This window comes from Pangasianodon hypophthalmus, chromosome 15 (genome assembly GCF_027358585.1).
Source record: "Pangasianodon hypophthalmus isolate fPanHyp1 chromosome 15, fPanHyp1.pri, whole genome shotgun sequence".
NCBI lineage: Eukaryota > Metazoa > Chordata > Actinopteri > Siluriformes > Pangasiidae > Pangasianodon > Pangasianodon hypophthalmus.
The window spans coordinates 14,281,119-14,298,823 of NC_069724.1; the positions used below are offsets into that span (position 1 = coordinate 14,281,119).

The 17,705-nt window shown below is 42.0% G+C and overlaps 2 protein-coding genes across 6 annotated transcripts in view; one reads left to right on the top strand and one right to left on the bottom strand.

Moving 5' to 3' along the window:
- Positions 1 to 2,729: 2,729 nt before the first annotated feature.
- On the bottom strand, positions 2,730 to 16,991 carry LOC128320499 (uncharacterized). Of its 2 annotated transcripts, none has more exons than XM_053240383.1 (2): positions 16,798 to 16,991; positions 2,730 to 6,450 (listed from the first exon to the last, which is right to left on the bottom strand). In XM_053240383.1, exon 2 carries the CDS (start codon positions 5,304 to 5,306, stop codon positions 4,176 to 4,178), a length of 1,131 nt encoding a protein of 376 aa, XP_053096358.1. In that variant the 5' UTR covers positions 5,307 to 6,450; positions 16,798 to 16,991; the 3' UTR covers positions 2,730 to 4,175. The 2 variants fall into 2 exon arrangements, with proteins under 2 accessions (XP_053096358.1, XP_053096359.1); XM_053240384.1 differs by lacking the exon at positions 16,798 to 16,991 and adding an exon at positions 12,281 to 12,814.
- wdr55 (WD repeat domain 55) overlaps positions 16,248 to 17,705 on the top strand; it is a 28,899-nt gene continuing 27,441 nt past the window's right edge. The window contains exon 1 of one of the 4 annotated variants that reach the window (XM_053240379.1): positions 16,248 to 16,420. In XM_053240379.1, the coding sequence (XP_053096354.1) occupies positions 16,325 to 16,420 (96 nt within the window). In that variant the 5' untranslated portion in view covers positions 16,248 to 16,324. The remainder of the gene's footprint in view (positions 16,421 to 17,705) is intronic. The other 3 variants (XM_053240382.1, XM_053240380.1, XM_053240381.1) reach the window with 3 other exon arrangements.

Genomic DNA, 17,705 nt, shown 5'->3' on the forward strand with positions numbered 1-17,705 from the left:
GAGGAGCATGCAGCCTTTCACATGTGTGAACGCCACAGTACCCCCTCAGCTCTGAGCCTACTGCCACGGATGTTTGTGTCCAGAGACTGTACCTCCAGTAAAGGCCATCAGCATTGCTGTGGTGGGACGACATTGTCCAGATAGGCCGCCAGTTGCGGTGGGTGTTCAGGATGATGTCCATAACGCGTTAGAATGTCGCAGGAGCATCATGGAGCCCGAAAGGGAGAACCCTGTAGCTGCTGGCTATGCTGAATGTTGTTTTGGGTTTGGCGTCTGGGGCTAAGGCTACCTGTATCCCTTAGTGAGGTCCAAGGTGGAAATGAAGCGGGCTCTGCCTAAGTGTTCCACGAGGTCATCCACTTTGGGGAGAGGATAGGTATCAAAGTCCGACACCTGGTTGAGCTTCTGGAAGTCATTACACAGCCTGAGACTCCCGACGAAGTTTAGGACCACCACAATGGGGTTGGAATAGGGGCTGGTGGACTCTTCGAAAATGCCATCTCTTAGCATCTGGCTAACTTCTTCCTCAATAGCTTTAATAATAATAATAATAATAATAATGATAATAATAATATATTTTATTTATAAAGCACTTTACATTTTAAAGAAAATCTCAAAGTGCTACAGAAAAGAGACATAATAATGTAAAGCAATTAAAACCAGCTGCCAACTGAGATTAACACAGAAATTTAAACTCTAAACATTAAAACACTTTTTAAAAAGGTACGTTTTAGACCCCTTTTAAAACCATCAGTTTGTGGAGCCCTCAGATGTTCAGGGAGGGCATTCCACAGGCGAGGAGCAGCGGCGCAAAAGGCTCGATCCCCAATGGTGCGGGTCTTAGTCCTAGGGGGAGGAGACAATAAGTGTTTGTGGAGCGGAGGGAACGTGCTGAAATCTGTGGGGTGAGGAGTTCTTAAAGGTAAGTGGGGGCATTGCCATGAATACACTGATGTGTGAGAGGGAGACTTTGTATTCAATCCGGGCGGAAAGCTTTATGGTGGGCTTCGGGGACACAGTAGGGCCATTGTCGTATCACCACTCCTGAGGAGGTTTTTATATCATACTGTACTAGATGGGTCAGGGGGAGGCCAAAAACACATCAGCAAACTGATCTATAAGCTCTGATAGGTCTTGGTGCCGGGAAGGAGTCAGCTCTTCCCCCTTCTTGACCAAGGTACACTCCGGTGGTTATGGGGACAAGCAGCATAGGCGGATAGCAGTGGGACAAGTTTGATCCATTTTTAAAAGATTAACATGATATACTTAAGTGTCAGGGAGCTTACTGGGCTGTTGCAGGTGGTAGTTCACTGGGTCCACCCTCTTGAGGACTATGTATAGGCCCTACCAATGGGCTAGGAATTTGCAGGTGGCTGACGGGAGTAGGAGGAGCACTCAGTCATTGGGCTGGAACTCCCGTGGTTGAGCTGCTCTTCCTGTGCCTCCTCCATGTGCTACTGGACAATGGGGGTTACCTAGTCAATCTGTTCCTGCATTTCCTGGATGTACTTGATCAGAGTTTGGTATGGGGATGGCTGTTCTTCCCAGGCTTCTTTGGCCACATCGAGCGGTCCTCAAGGCCTTCGACTGAAGAGGAGCTTGAATGGGGTAAAGCCCGTGGATGGCTGGGGAGTCTCGCAGAAGACAAACAGGATGTAAGGTATGAGCAGGTCCCAGTTTCTCCCTTCCTCATACACCACACGTCATAGCATCCTCTTGAGCATCTGGTTAAAGCGCTCTACCAGGTCATCGGTTTGAAGGTGGTACACTGACGTCTTAAGATGTTTAACTGCAACAGCTGGCAAAGATCAGAGATTAGTTTAGAGATAAAGGGCGTACCTTGGTCAGATAAGAGGTCCTTCAGGATCACCACACCGCTGAAGAGAAGCACGAGTTCCTTGACGATATTCCGGGAGGTGGCTTTCCAGAGGGGAACCACCTCGGGATGCCAGGTGGCATAGTCCACGATGACTAGGATGTATTCATGGCCCCAGATTCACTTTGGGAGCAGCCCTACTAGATCCATGCCAACCCTCTCAAAGGGCAGACCAACGATGGGGAACGGGATGAGCGAGGCGGGCACGGCCTTCCTGGGTGAGTTTCGTTGGCACTGGCGGCACCGTCCGCAGAAGTTCCTCACCTCTGCCTCCATTCCAGGCCAGTGGAAATGGTCTCTGAGTTCTCTAGCATGTTGCAGGCACCCAAGTGACTGCCCAATGGGTGCGAGTGGGCCAGGTGCATTACCACATCCACCTTAGAGGGGGGAACTACTAAGAGGTCGCAGGCTTGGCCCCACCGCTCAGCATGGTAATAGAGGAGGCTGTCTCTGATCAGGAAATAAGATGTTGACAGTGCCAGGTCAGGCCTCTGGTTCTCACCCTCTGTGAATAGCACCTGGCTCCAGCAATGCTTCAGGCAGTTGTCCTGCTTCTGCTCACGCCTGAAGTGGTCCTCGCAAGTGACCTGGTGGTAGACAGAGGGGACAGGGTTAGTCAAATTATTGGGCTCATCTTCCGCTCCCGCATCAGCTTTATCTTCTTCATGGGCGAGGTAAGCGGCCCGAACCTGAGGAGAGCTTCGTTGCGGCCGTCTTCTCCATCGGCTGAGGCAGGCAGGCAGAAACAGAAACAGCACTGATGTAAACAAATGCATTTGAAAAAGGCAATAAGTATGAGAAAGAAAGTAAGTGCTGGAAAGACATATCTGATGATATGATATTTTTTGCCAGATCACCCACCCCTATTCTGTACACATGCTCACAGGGAAGCAATGTTTTTTAATCCCCTATTTTTCACGAATTCGGTCACCTGCCAATTCCCACCCACCAGCCAGCTTTCCCCTGTCATATGATAACTGTGAAGAATGAAGGCTAACACATGCTTCCTCTGAGACACGTGAAGGCAGCATCTTTTTGAACTGCTGCATCACAGGACAGTGTAACTCGCTTGCATACATGAGCTCAAAGAAGTCCACAATTGGCTACTGTCAGTGTGATTGACAGTGCAGAGAGAGTATGCCACACAACCCAGCCAAAGACTGCGGCCAGTTTTGCTCTTTTGGCTCCTGGCCGTGGATGGCTGTGGCATTGTCAGAATTCAAAGTTCAATCTTTCTACAAAAGGGTGAATGCTTTTCTGTTGTGCCACTCAGGAGCCACATCTTGTATTTTTATCAAAGTGTAAAATTATGCATTTTATTCCTAATTATATTGATAAACTGAAAGAACTAAGTTAATAATTGGGTGCAAATCGGCTGTACAATTTAACATTTAAAAATGCAATTAAGATATAAAACATCAGTATGTACAGCAATAAGGCTGCATTGACAGTGAAAGTATTATGCGGAGCCTAAAATATTATACTTTATGAATATTATAAATTATGAGTGTGGCAGTGGGGCCGTGATTGAGGTACCGGGAGCTGGGAGGACTGCCCACTTGGCAAGACCATGAAGTCCCTTCAATTCAATTCATTTTTATTTGTATAGCGCTTTTTTTACAAAGGTCATTGTCTCAAAGCAGCTTTACACAAACAAAAGTAAAGTGAAGTGTGTGTGTGTGACGTCTCTGATGAGCAAGCAGGGCGATGGTGGCAAGGAAAAACTCCCTGAGATGGTGATAGGAAGAAACCTTGAGAGGAACCAGACTCAAAAGAGAACCCATCCTCATATGGGTTTACACTGTAGTGCGCGCGTGTGTGTGTACAATGTGTGTTTGTGTAGTCCATAGAAAACAGCTGAAGCGTCTTCGTGGCAGTGTGAAGCATTGCCGGTGGACAGGTCCAGAGTGAAGCGGGGGAGGTCTGGATTACCAGCAGCTCAGGAGTGATGCTCATCTGGTCCAGAGCGTAGGGGGGTCTGGATCACCGGCAGCTCAGGAGTGTAGCTCGGCAGAAAGAGAAGGAAAGTGGTTAGGTACACTCACAGTCACCGTGTGGAGATAAAAGTTAATGAGGAGTGCAGGGGACTCCCGCAGGACTAGCTATAACAGCATAACTAAAAGGAGAACCAGGGGGAAACACAGACATGAGAGATCCCTGATATGTAAGGCATACAGTCACTCTGCCGTCATAAACCTGAGTGACTAATGAGAGTGAGGAAGACAGCATCCAAACACACCAGATCACCATAACACTCAACATCCACGAGTCCCCCAGATCTACTCCTTTGTCTAAAACACTAGTCGCTAAATGCTAGGTTAAATAAATAAGTCTTCAACCTCGACTTAAACACTGAGACCGTGTCTGCTTCACGTACATTAACTGGGAGGCTATTCCATAATTTTGGGGCTTGGTAAGAGAAAGCTCTGCCCCCTGCCGTGGTTTTGGCAATGCGTGGTACTGATAGACAGCCTGCATCCTTAGAGCGAAGTAGGCGTGGCGGAACATAAGGTACTAACATATCGCTTAAATACTGCGGAGCGAGACCGTTTAATGCTTTATAGGTTAGGAGTAATATTTTAAAATCGATGCGGAATCTTACTGGGAGCCAGTGTAATGTAGATAAGACTGGCATGATATGCTCATACTTCTTAGTCCTAGTAAGGACCCTTGCTGCTGCATTCTGAACTATCTGAAGCTTATTTATGCATCTAGACGAACATCCAGATAGTAAAGCATTACAGTAATCTAATCTGGACGTGATAAATGCATGGACTAGTTTTTCAGCATCACTTAGCGAAAGTATATTTCTAATCTTAGCGATATTTCTGAGGTGGAAAAATGCTAACCTGCTTACATTATCTACATGCGCCTCAAATGAGAGATTAGAGTCTATAATCACACTGAGATCTTTTACTGTTAGACTACTTGAAACAGAGAGACCGTCTAAAGTAACAGTGTGATCTTTAAACTTACTTCTAGCGGCTTGTGGTCCCAGTACCAGAACCTCTGTTTTTTCCGGGTTTAGCAGGAGAAAGTTGCTTAGCATCCAGTCTCTTATGTCTATCGCACATGCCTCAACTTTCTTTAACTGGCTATTCTCATCTGGCCTAGCTGAGACGTATAACTGTGTGTCATCAGCATAACAATGGAAGCTAATATTATGTTTACGGATTATGTTACCTAAAGGGAGCATGTATAACGTGAAAAGTTCCTTGCCAGCCTCCACCAAACCCAACAACAAGCACTTCTCAACCTGCTTCACAAGCAGCAGCTTCGTTTGGAAGCCCTCGGGCAGAAGAAGGCTGAGAGCTGATGGGCACTCCAGAAGCTGCTGCAACCCACCACTTCTCCAGCTGTGTCCCTGGACAAAGCTGTTCAGCTGGTGGAGGATCATTGGCCGCGGCCCCTGGTCCACACGTCCCTCCATTTTCTTGCTCTCAGGTCCTGGGGCCGTGAATCTGACAATCTGGACCCCATGCTCTGTCTCTCTCTGCACAGGGGGAACATCTTGTGCTGATCAGAGGTGGGGCAAAGCCTGGGCAGGTTTGTTGGTGCTGCGGGGAATCATGGCATCCAGGATCAATGTTCCCTCACGCGGTTCATCATAATCCAATGGCTGGGCATTTGGGGCAGGATAAAATACTAAACCATCTCATGGCCCATTTCTATTGGCCCAGGTATTCAGAGCGATGCTCGCAGGAGATGTGCAGCATGTCACAAATGTCAGCTGGTGAATCCGCCAGCCACTCCAAAAGTGCCATTGTGCCCTCTTTCCTTAATCGAGGTCACTTTCAAAAGAATTGGCATGGACTGCTTTGGGCCATTAGAACAGACTGCATGAGGGCATTGCTTTGTGTTAGTTCTAGTGTATTACACAATGCGATACCATGGCTCTGCGCAACATTTCAGCATGCAGCATTATCCATGTTATTCAATTCAATTGTGTAGCCCTTTTAACAATGGACATTGTCACAAAGCAGCTTTATGGAAATATATAAATTCAGGATATAAATTTTAAATGTATGAATTTATCTCTAATGAGCAAGTGAGAGGCGATAGTGGCAAGAAAAAACTCCCTGAGACAATATGAGTAAGAAACCTTGAGAGGAACCAGACTCAAAAGGGAACCCATCCTCCTCTGGGTGACACCGGATAAGTGATTATAAATAATTCCCTTCTAAACTGTATACTATATGGTCAAAAAGTAACAAAGTTCGTTCATTATAGTTTACACATGAAGTTTATTTGTTGAAACTATCAGCTGTTCACTGATTGACACTTGAGTGCAAAACTGTTTGTGCGCATTGCAGTCCTAAAGGTATCAAAGAAATTGTAGTCCTAAGCCATCGTAGCAAAACTGTTCATATCAATTTAAGTCCAAAGCCATCTTCATGGTTTCTAAGTGGTACCATCCACAGTAATCTCATGTCACTTTAGGCTGTCCAGCAGTGAGTGGTCTCCAAATGATGAGAAATCCAACCAGAAGTAGGGCAACAGGATGGATTGGGCAGATCCGGAGAGCAGAAGGGGTCAAGATCACTGGCATCTCAGGAATAGCACGTGTAGCTTGACTGAGAGAGAGAGAGAGAGAGAGAGAGAGTGTTAGGTATGCTAATTGTCACGTAATGGTTAAAGAATAGGTACAGAGTGCAAGCAGGGACTCCGGCAAGCCTAGCAATGACAGCATAACTAAAAGGGAGAGCCAGAAGGTAACACAGACATGAGGGCACCCTGGGACATAAAATGGCCAGCCACTCCACTGTCAACAAACCTGAACGCGTGAGAGTAGGGGGCGACAGCATCCTAACATTCCAGTTCACCACAACACTCTATGCCCATGAACCCTCCAGATCTGCTCCTTCATCTAAAAAAAACTGTTCAGAAAAGTTTTGTCTAAACAAATACAGACATGGACAAATTTGTTGGTACCCTTACAGTTCTTTCAATCAATGATTAATTGCTCCTGAAAAGTGATTAAACCAAAAGCAATAGTCTTATATATATCTGCCTGCCCATAGTATGTGATAGATTAAACCAATAAAATTGTGAAGAGAAATGACTTCTTGTGCCAATGTGTTGATATCATTGTGTGCACCACACTGAACGTGGACCAGAGAAAGCAAAGGAGAGAGTTGCCTGAGGAGCTCAGAAAGAAAATTGTAGATAGCCGTCTTAAAGGTAATGGCTATAAGACCATCTCTAAGCAGTTTGACGTTCCAGTGACTACAGTTGCAAATATTATTAAAAAGTATAAGGTCCATGGGATTGTAGCCAACCTCCCAGGATGTGGCCGCAAGAAGAAATGCAACTCCAGGTTGATCAGAAGGATTGTGCGGATGGTAGACAAAGAGCCAAGGAAACCATCGAAAGCCATTCATGCTAAACTCCAAAGTCAAGGTACGTCACTATCCGGTCGCACCAGCTGTTGCATTTTAAACAACAATGGGTCTTCTTCCATGGAGCCCAGGAGAACACCATTATTGAAAGAAAAACATAAAAAATCCAGACTGGAATTTGCTAAAATGCTTGTTGACAAGCCACAAAGTTTCTGGGAGAATGTCCTTTGGACTGACAAAACAAAACTAGAGCTTTTTGGCAAGTCACACCAGCTGTATGTTCACAGACAGAAAAATGAAGCTTTCAAAGAAAAGAACACCATAACTACTGTGAAACATGGAGGGGGCTCAGTCATGTTTTGGGGCTGCTTTGCTGCATCTGGCACAGGGGGCCTTGAATCTGTGCAGGGCACAATGAAGGCTCAAGACTATCAAGGCATCCTGGAGAGAAAAATACTGCCCAGTGACAGAAAGCTCTCCCTCAGTCACAGGTAATGGGTCCTCCAACAGGATAATGACCCAAAAACACACAGCTAAAAGCACTCAAGAATGGCTGGGAAAAAAACATTGGACTATTCCTAAATGGCCCTCTATGAGCCCTGATCTTAATCCTATTGAAAATCTGTGGAAAGATCTGAAAAATGCAGTGTGCAGAAGGCACACTTCAAACCTCTGACAGTTAGAACAGTTTAAGTGGGCCAAAATACCTGTTACCCGATGCAGAAGTCTCCTTGTAAAGGTGGTGCAACAAAATATTAAGTTAAGGGTACCATCTTTTTTTTCCATGTCATTTTCATTTGGTTCATTATGTAAAATATTCAGTTTAATCGAAAATCAAAAGTAATGTCTGATTTGTGTTAAACATGGAATTAACAGTGATTGATGCCATTAACTTTTGTCAGTTTCAAATTATTTCAGAGATAGTTCTGGGTTATTCTTTTTCATGGAAGGGTACCAACAAATTTGTCCACATTTATTCAGCCTAGACTTAAACACTTAAACAAAATAACTGGAAGGCTGTTGCATAACTGTGGGGCTTTGTAAAAGAAAGCTATGCCGCTACTGTAGCCTTCACTATTTGAGCTACCAACAAGCAGCCTGCACCTTTTGAACGAAGTAAGCTTGGCAGATCACCAAAATTTTGCTCAGGTACTGTGGTGCAAGACTATTCATTGCTTATTAGTTCAATAGTAGTATTTTATAATCAATGTAATATTTGATTGGGAGCCAATGCAGAGTGAAAAAGATAGGGGTGATGTTGGTCCTGTCTTCTGGTTCTAGTAAGAACTCTTGCGGCTGCATTCTGTACTAACTGGGCCTTCTTTATGCACCTACTGGAACATCCAGACAGTAAGGCATTACAATAATCAAAACTCGAGGTAACAATTTTTTCTGTATCATGTAGTGACATTATATTTCTTTTCTTAGCAATATTTCTGAGATGAAAGAAGGCTGCCCTAGTAATATTATTTACATGAGCTCCAAATGATATCTCCCAAGTCGGTATACCAAAAGAGATCCTGACTGACAAGGGCACATATTTTATGTCTCACACACTCTTCATGAACTGTACAAATTATTAGGGATTAAATCGATTTGCACCAGTGTTTACTATCCACAAACAGATGGGTTGAATGGTTTAATCAAACACTTAAAAATATGATTCATAAGTTCACTCAAGATGATGCTCGGAATTGGGATAACTCTCTTGAGCCCCCATTGTTTGTATGACAGGTCCCACAAGGCTCCATGGTGTTTTCCCTATTTGAATTATAGTATGGGTGCAAGTCTCATACAGTCTTAGATGACATTAGAAAAAATTGGGAGGAGGGACCTTCTAACAGCAAAAACAAAATTTAGTATGTTTTGGACCTAAGAGCAAAACTCGAAAGCTTATTTCACCTAACACAGCAGAAATTGCAGCCTGCCCGAGGCCCAAGACAAAAAAGGGGGTGAGGCAGTTCATGGGGCTGGCTGGCAGGCTATTATTGGAGGTTTGTACCTAATTTTTCAGACATCACCACATCGCTGACTGACCTCATTAAAAAGGGAGTGCTAGATTATTTAGCAGTAGGGGCGTGGTCGAGCGTCAGCTGCAGACGGAGAGGAAGCAAGTTGAACCGGCAGGCAACACATGTAGATTCTCACCTGTGTCTTATTACCGGCAGTCTACTTATGTGTGTTTCCTTGTGCTTTCAGTAAGGCCCATAACCTGAGAGAGAGAGCTTGCAAGACATACACACCCCCACACATGTGCAGAGTGTGAACATGAACCTTGAACTTGAACGGGGCGAAAGCCACGAGTTAGTGATGGCCCCTTTTCTGTTGGTTTGAGCCAAATACAACATACCAAACTGAAATTAGCAACAATATAAGCAGCTCCCATAATGTTAGCTAGCAAAGTTACATGATTATTTACCTTTGTATTAGCAACTTTACTAGCCATCTTAGTAGTAGCTAAGCAGAAACATTGTCTGAGGGAGGAAAGGAGAGGATGAGTTGAGTTTCATCCGTATAGCAGTGGTATGAAAACCCATGTGAGGATATGACCGCACCAAGAGATCGAATATAGAGGGAGAACAGAAGAGGACCAAGTACTGAGCCTTGAGAGACACCAGTGCCAGACACCAAAACGGCAGTCTCTGTGGAATGTGCCACTTTGAAGCCAGACTGTTTAGGATCTTGGAGGTTGTTCTGTGAGAGATAGAGAGATAGGTGATTGTAGACAATTCGTTCTAGGATTTTAGAAATAAAAGAGATAATTGATACCGGTCGGTAGTTGCTGATGTCAGAAGGATCCAGAGTAGGTTTTTTTCAGGATGGGAATAACCCTTGCTCTCTTGAATGCAGTTGGTACATGACCAGAGGTTATGGAGCCATTGATGATAGTAGTGATGAAGGGGAGGAGGTCTTGTGAGATGGTCTGGAGCATTGTGGAATAGATTGGAGTCAATGAGCAGGTGGTAGGATTTCTGGACAAGATGATTTGCAGGATCTCTTCTGTTGCTAGTTTAGAAAAATGTTCCCATTATAAAAGGTGGCAAAGTCTTCAGCAGTCAGGGAGGATGGAGCAGGAGGAGCCGGTGGGTTGAGTAGTTAAGAAAAGATGTTGTGGAGCTTGAGAGGACCTTGTGCAGAAGTTTTCCAGCTTTTCCTTGCAGAAGGCAGTCTTAGCAGAAGTCACTTCAAATGAGAATTTGGACAGGAGAGCACGGTAAGAGTCTGTGTAAAGTTGTGATTTTTTCCACTTTCTCTGCTGTTCTTAATTCTCTCTGATTGCTGCGTGACAAATCTGCCAAGGAACAGGGCAAGAGGTTTAGAAGGGTTTAGAAGATAGAGGGCAGAGGAGGTCCATGGATGAGGAAAGTGTCTGTGGCTAACTCCAATGGTAAGGAGGAAAAGGAGTCAGGGTCTGGAAGGGATGATAGGGTGCATGAAGCTATGGAGAAAGGGGAGATAGTGTGGAAGTTTTGACAAATAGGAGAGAAGCATTGATCGTTGGTTTTAGGCAGGATAAGGAGGGTGATGATGAAGGATACCAAGTGATGATCGGAGATGTGGAGTGGGGTAGCACTGATATCTGTAGCTGGAGAGGGGTGGCTGAAGACCAGGTCCAGCGCATTTCCTCCCTTGTGTGTGGGAGGACAACTGTTGAATGTCAAGGAGAAGGAATGCAGAAGAGGAAGAAGGCAAGAGGACTGAAGCTTGTCAGAGGGGAGGTTGAAGACTCCAAGGACAGTAAGAGGGGTGCCGTCAGTAGGGAAAAGTCTGAGGAGCATTTCCATTTCTTCAAGAAAGTCTTCTAGGGGACCAGGAGGGTGGTAGATCACAATGATTAGAAGGTAACTGTAACTGCATGTGTAGTAGGGTGAAAAACGCTATATTTAAAGTTTTATTTGAAAACAGATACCCCCTCTATTTTTTTGTATTTCTAATGTGTCTGTTATTTTGGGTGCAATACACATTCCGACAAGTAGATGGTGCTGTTGGCGCTACTGTGGGGACTGGAGAGAGACAGCGCATTGCGCAGCTTCAGGATTAAACGAGCTGTGGCCAGATTGACATTGTCTCCTCTACGTCTATCCACAGGTACAATTTAAAAGTTCTTTTATTAACTCAAACTTGGTTAAAAATGCATTTTGGTTAATTGTACAAAGGTTTTAAAACAATTGTGAAAGTTTCAGAGAGTTTAGTCAAGGTTAGTAATGTATTTTTGTACTTTTCCATGTAGTCCTGTTTCTAACGTCTGCCCTGTTCACTATTTAGTGATAAGTAGTCAAGCAATATTTAAGTAAGGTAATTCACTCAAGTCCTTTGTAACATAAAGTAATTTTATACTGTTTTGAGAACCGATAGTCCAAATTCTAGTGTAAGACAGCTACCATTTGTATTTTTCTTGTAGTTTATAGTTTATAGCCGAGTCAGTTTTCCCGCCATACGCAGGCGCATTTTCTTTGATGTGGCCGACCCGCTTGTGTGTGTATGTGAGAGAGAGAGAGAGAGAGACATAGGAGAGATACGGAGAAGGAGTTAGTAAGAAAGAGTGTGACTGATGCACTGTAGTGATGTGATTGTAATGATGTGTAAATGATGTGTTTTGAGAGAATGAGCAATTGAATTGAATGTAAAGTGAATAATTGAATGATTGTCAGAATTAAACGAGCTGTGGCCAGATTGACATTGTCTCCTCTACGTCTATCCACAGCACCACACACCTTTAGTCTACACAGCCTACCTTGCTGTGTGCCACTTGATACCGCCCAGCTTTCCCCTAGGGCTGGCGCCGGTAACACATGGAATTCAAAGGATGAGATTTTGAGATGAGACAGGGAGAGATGTGTGAAGCACCATTTCCCAGACAACAGCAGACCTGTACCACCACCCCTGCCAGCTTCTCGTGGAGTGTGAGAGAAAGCATAAGCAGAGGATAGGGCAGCCGGTGTAGCTGAGTTCTGTGGAGATATCCAGGTCTCAGTTGGTGCCAGAAAGTCAAGAGAGTAATGGGAAGCTAAAGCTGAGATGAAATCAGCTTTCTTTACAGCAGACAATTCCAGAGCCCACTTACCACCGCTGTTTCAGACTGAGACAACAGAGGAGGGTAGATGAGGTTACTGGTAGTTTGGCCTCTGGTTTTTGCATGAGAGCTTCTGGGTCTGTGAGAGGTGAAAACAGAGATGGGTTGGAGCACATTTCTGCAGCCTAGTCAGGAGTGGGGTTAGTGAAAATAGGGCTGAGAGGGAACCGGTAACACTTGACTGAACAAGAAGAAATAAACACTACTAAACTTGACACTTTCTGTCTAAATTTATGCATCTAACCTTGTAGAATATGCTTCTGATCACTACAGACACTAGTGTCTATAGCGGATAACCTTCAAAATATCTTGGTAGGTCCTGCCCACAATTCACACCTTATTGATTAGCCACCTGAAAGAACCAATTAGCATAGACCAACAGACACTTTGAAGCAACACTACAGAATCAACATTACAATACAACAATTCTAGTGGCAAGAATCTAGATCCAGCTGAGTCAAGTAGATAGTACACAAAGTCAGAATTCTACCTTACCAGGAGAGAATAAATTCAAGCTAGAACAACTTAAAGCAGTAACAACTAGCTAGCTACTTATCTGAGATGATGATGGCCATTGAAAAGAAGGAGCAAATCAGACCAGAATTATCTCTCCATATTGCCTGTAACACAACCATCTTCTGTTGGCTTGGAAACATCACTTGTTTGATAATATGCACTAGCAACATTTTAGAATACAAATTCTCACTTCCATTTAAAAATCACTAAATTCTCACTAAATATTTCTGAGATATACTAGAAAAAATAACTTATAAAGTTATTATAGGACCGTTCACAACATACAGCTGTGTTTTTCTTCCAGGAATGACACGGCAGAGGAGATGCCAGAGTCACATGTCTCACTCAGAGGTCTGGATTGGTCGATCACAGTAGGGATTCTCAGTGGTTGAATTATGTATTTGCATATTACATTCTGGGTATTATTATAGCATTCAGGTGAAAATAAGAAAACTGTAAAAATGTGGACAGTAAGTGATTCTGCGGACAGTCCATTGCAACAGAATACTAAATACCATGAGAAATAATATATTAAATTCTAGTTTTATGATGTAATTTCCCTTTAAGCAGGGATGTCACCAGTGGGGCGCCATAAGTGTAGGAAGACTGAATGAAGGCATGTTACCTGCCTTGCAGTATTTTTTTCCCCCATTTGCTCTAGTAAGTGCTTCTAATATTTTAAAGATTTTATCCTTTTTTCATTGATGTTTGCCTCAGATTTGCGTATTTTCTACATGTATAAATGAGATAATTGTAAGTCGCTCTGGATAAGGGCGTCTGCCAATGTGTAATGTGTACTGAAATTAATGTAATTTTACTTCTGACATTTCCCTAACCAAAACTGGTCTTTAATGTAGATGTTTGTTTTATACGTGTTTTATTAAGTTAATTTTTCTTATAATGTCTCTTCAATTACAAACAGGATTCACTGTTTTGCGGTAGAGCCTCACAATTAAGCAATAGTTTGCCAAATGTAAAAATACCTGTATTTTGTACCAAACTTTTGGTCAGACATGGTTTCCTTTATTTGGGTGGAACTGGTCACAACTCCTAAATAGTTTTGGAATTAAATGTGTCATCTTGTTTACATTCTGTGAACAAAGATTACTCTGTTGTGAGAATAGAGTGTTGTGTGCATGTTTTTCCCTTGTAGTTTGCATGAGAGGAGACACAACCGTAGTCTACAGAAAAGGTCAGCCAGAGATTAATTTGTCAGTTAACTGTCTAAATGATTTTACTATTCAGTCTTGAAAAAAAAACATGTAGAAAAATTTAACAGAGTTCAAATACACCTTTTCTAACACCAGCTAGTTAGATCTAGCTAGCACAATCTACCTAAGAACAGCCACCAGATCAGCACATTAGTTTTCAGTGAACTTCAAAAACACCAACACATCCCTCACACTTGAATGCTGGTAAGTATATTTTTAAATATATACCTGATATAATTTAGTTGGTAATTAGATCAGCCAGCTGATTCTTGTCTTTTCAGTTCAAGGGTAACAAGACATAAACTAGACTACTTAAAACCAGCTAGATATTAATGAGCTCATTCAGCTAGTTAACTACCATTCTTGCTCAACTAACAGGAACATTTTATTACTAGACTCTGATAACCATCCAGTTTCATATGGAATTACAAATGTTCTCATTTAATGTAGCCAGGCAGCATATTCAACTGGTAGTCTTTTGAATCATCAATTTTGAATTATTTTACATGTTAATGTGTTAATCTGTTATTTCTGTCATCGATTTAGGTTCATGCAATGAAGGATTTTTCTTGTTCAACTGTGTAATTGTGTTGTAGGTTTATTACAACATGTTATTTACATATTCATATTTTTGTGACCTTTATGGGGAAGAAAAGATTTTGTTATTATCTTTTTGACAAACTGTTGTTGAAGTTGCAATTTGGTCTTGTTTCTCTATATAAATATAATTTATTTTGCTAACAAAAGTTTTAAAAAGTTTTAAATAAAGAAATAATGCTGAAAGCATTGCCTTTTTTGGCCACATTTTGGGATGGGACATTTTGCTGTAAACATTAAAACTTCTTGAATGTCTGATTACAATAGGCCTTATGAGTTTTCGTAATATAATTACATTCATCAAGACTGAACAAGCAGTTTAAAGTTGACTCAATTTTAGCTGCATCTATTCGATGTATATTTCTTATCTATGCCATGTAGTTCTGAGGTAGTTTTGGCTGAGCAAGTTATTATTAGTAAGGACAATTTTACTTTATTCAACACAACAGTGCATCTTGTTCAGCAAAGTAAGATTTAGTGACTAGTAGTATGTATCAGGAATAAGGTTGAAAGGTTGAATTGAAACTGAATTATTACAATAAATTAATTCAGACTAAAATGTTCTGAGACCTGTATGGTGGACACTCCATAAATTGAATAATAAGTAAGGAATAATAAGCAAGGAATAACAAATGGGGGGGGGGGGGTTGATGTGTTGAAATAACTTTGGATAAAACAGCTCAGTGTGTGTGCATTCATGTCTACAGTAGATGAACTATAATAAAGAACTTGAGTACTGGAAGAACAAACACCACTGGAATGTGCATGTCTGTCCACACAGCACATGATGAACAAAATCTTACAGTGTGTGCAATACAAATCTATTTTGGGACGGGATAGGATCTGTGTTCTATTTTTTTTTTTTCTTGTACATGTTCCTCACAGAAAATAAACCAAGACTTATGAATTTCAGGTGGAAAAAAATGTTCTATATTTTTTGTTTTATTAAAAATGATAAACGGGTCAATTTGAGCCGAGGACCGCACGGGTTCATTTTGTATTTATTATTTACAACATATGCTCTAGCCTATATGTTCACCTTTATGCTCTATGCATTTTCTCATTCGCTCTATCATGTTTTTGCAGACTTTGCTCAACATATTCGGATCGACGTATTTGCTCATCCACATATTCCAATTGGTTCCTGACTTTTCGGACACCCTAGAAAAGATAATATATTAGAACGAGCACATTAACGTTAACCTATTGTTCATGTCTCAGTCGAAACTGCTTTCTGAGCCGTGCGAAAATACGAAAATAATCCACAAATTCTGACCAGTCAGATTCGAACATTCAACCGCGCTGCGGTATAAACGGAGTTAAGGAACGTGTTGTTTAGCAAAGTAAATCGTTGATGTGGTGGCGGTTTTTGTTAGGAGACATATTTTTAACATTTATGGAAGCTGTCTTTGCAAAGTCTCCTAGCACAGGATAGTCTTCAGGACAGAGGAGTTTATGCTTTCTCGCATAAACAGGTTCTCACAGGCTTTTTTGAGAGAGAGAAAGAGGGCGAGAGAGGGAGTGCGATCCGATTGAGCTACACAGACAGAGGGAGGGCTGGAACCTAGTAAGGAAATAATTATGCTTCGCTTCGTGCCGCATCACACATTCCAAAAAAAAAAAAAAAAAAAACTACAGGCATCCTGCAGGCTTTTCAGCTTATTTCCTGTAGAAATACCTGCAGGAATTCTATGAAAGAAAAAATATATATATGCACGAATTATACCCTACAGGTCTATTTAAAACACACACTTCCTGCAGGACTGTTGTGCAGGTCAGAGCTGAAATTCTGCAGGACATGGCGAGGGTATGTATCCTGCAGGATCCATACAGGGGAAATACCGTCACAAGAAAAGCAAAGTATTTTCTCAAAATAATTATTTTATTTATTGAAATTGTGTAGTAGAATGACTGATGCAATCTGCAATGCTTCCAAGCCAGAGTGCAGCTGACACCTAAAAAAGGAATAAAAAGGGTAAAAAAAAATGTGAATAAAAAAATTATCCGAGTTTGCTAGTAAGCGAGCTAACTACGCTAACCGTTTTGTGTAAATAATAAAATTAGCCGTGTTTGATAGTAAGCGAGCTAACGTTATGCTAACCGCTGTGTTCCAAATACATAACAGAACAGTAAAATACACCATAACGATTAAATTAAAATTATTTAATAAAATTGGGACTATACCTCTTACGCACACACGACGGTTGGTGACAGCTGAATTCGTACGTTCGAATACAAGTACCTGTGCCTACATGAGATGTGACGTCATCTCAATGAATCAAATCTTTTCTCGAAAAAGATTCATTTACTGGCCCCATCTGTAAATTACATTGTTACCCCAGTAGGCCTACGTACAAAAAGTGAGCGTTGTTTGTGACGTTTTTTGTGCGTTGTGAATGACTCATTGAATCATTTACTCAACCGATTCGTTAAAACACTGAGTCGTTCACGATTAAAACATATTTTATCCTAAAAAGGACATGCCTACATATCTACTAAAAGACTTCAGAGTGTTTAAGCAGCGTGTTTTTCCCACTCATAGCAGATCTACCATTTTTAAATTAATTTTGTCGACTATATAACCTGCAGATTTTTTTTTCATTTACAGGATAAGAAGTTATCCTGCAGGATAGATTAAGTAATTGGGAACTTTATTTTATTTCTGCAGGAGGTGTGCAGCAGTCCTGCAGTACTTATAAAATCCTGCAGGATTTTTCCCTTGTGCAGCAAGTGTGCTGGACATTCCTGCATGTTTCTGTTGTACATTCTAAAACCTATAGGAATATCCTGCACAGTTTGTCAAGGATTTCATCATTTCTGCAAGATACCAGCAAACATCCTGCAGAAAAATAAAAATCCGTTACTGCTTCGCGTCGTGCCCAGAACACATGTACTGTACACTTCTGTATACGTTTAATCACAATGAACTTGAATTAAAGTGATGTTTAATTGAGTAGTTAGGCTACCGATTCGTGGAACAGCAAGGAATCTTTATAGGAAACTAATTTCCGTAACTCATCGTGCACACTACTATGCTGAACAGTATTTCAGATACAGGTTCAGTATTTTACACTCAGTGCAGTACTATGCCG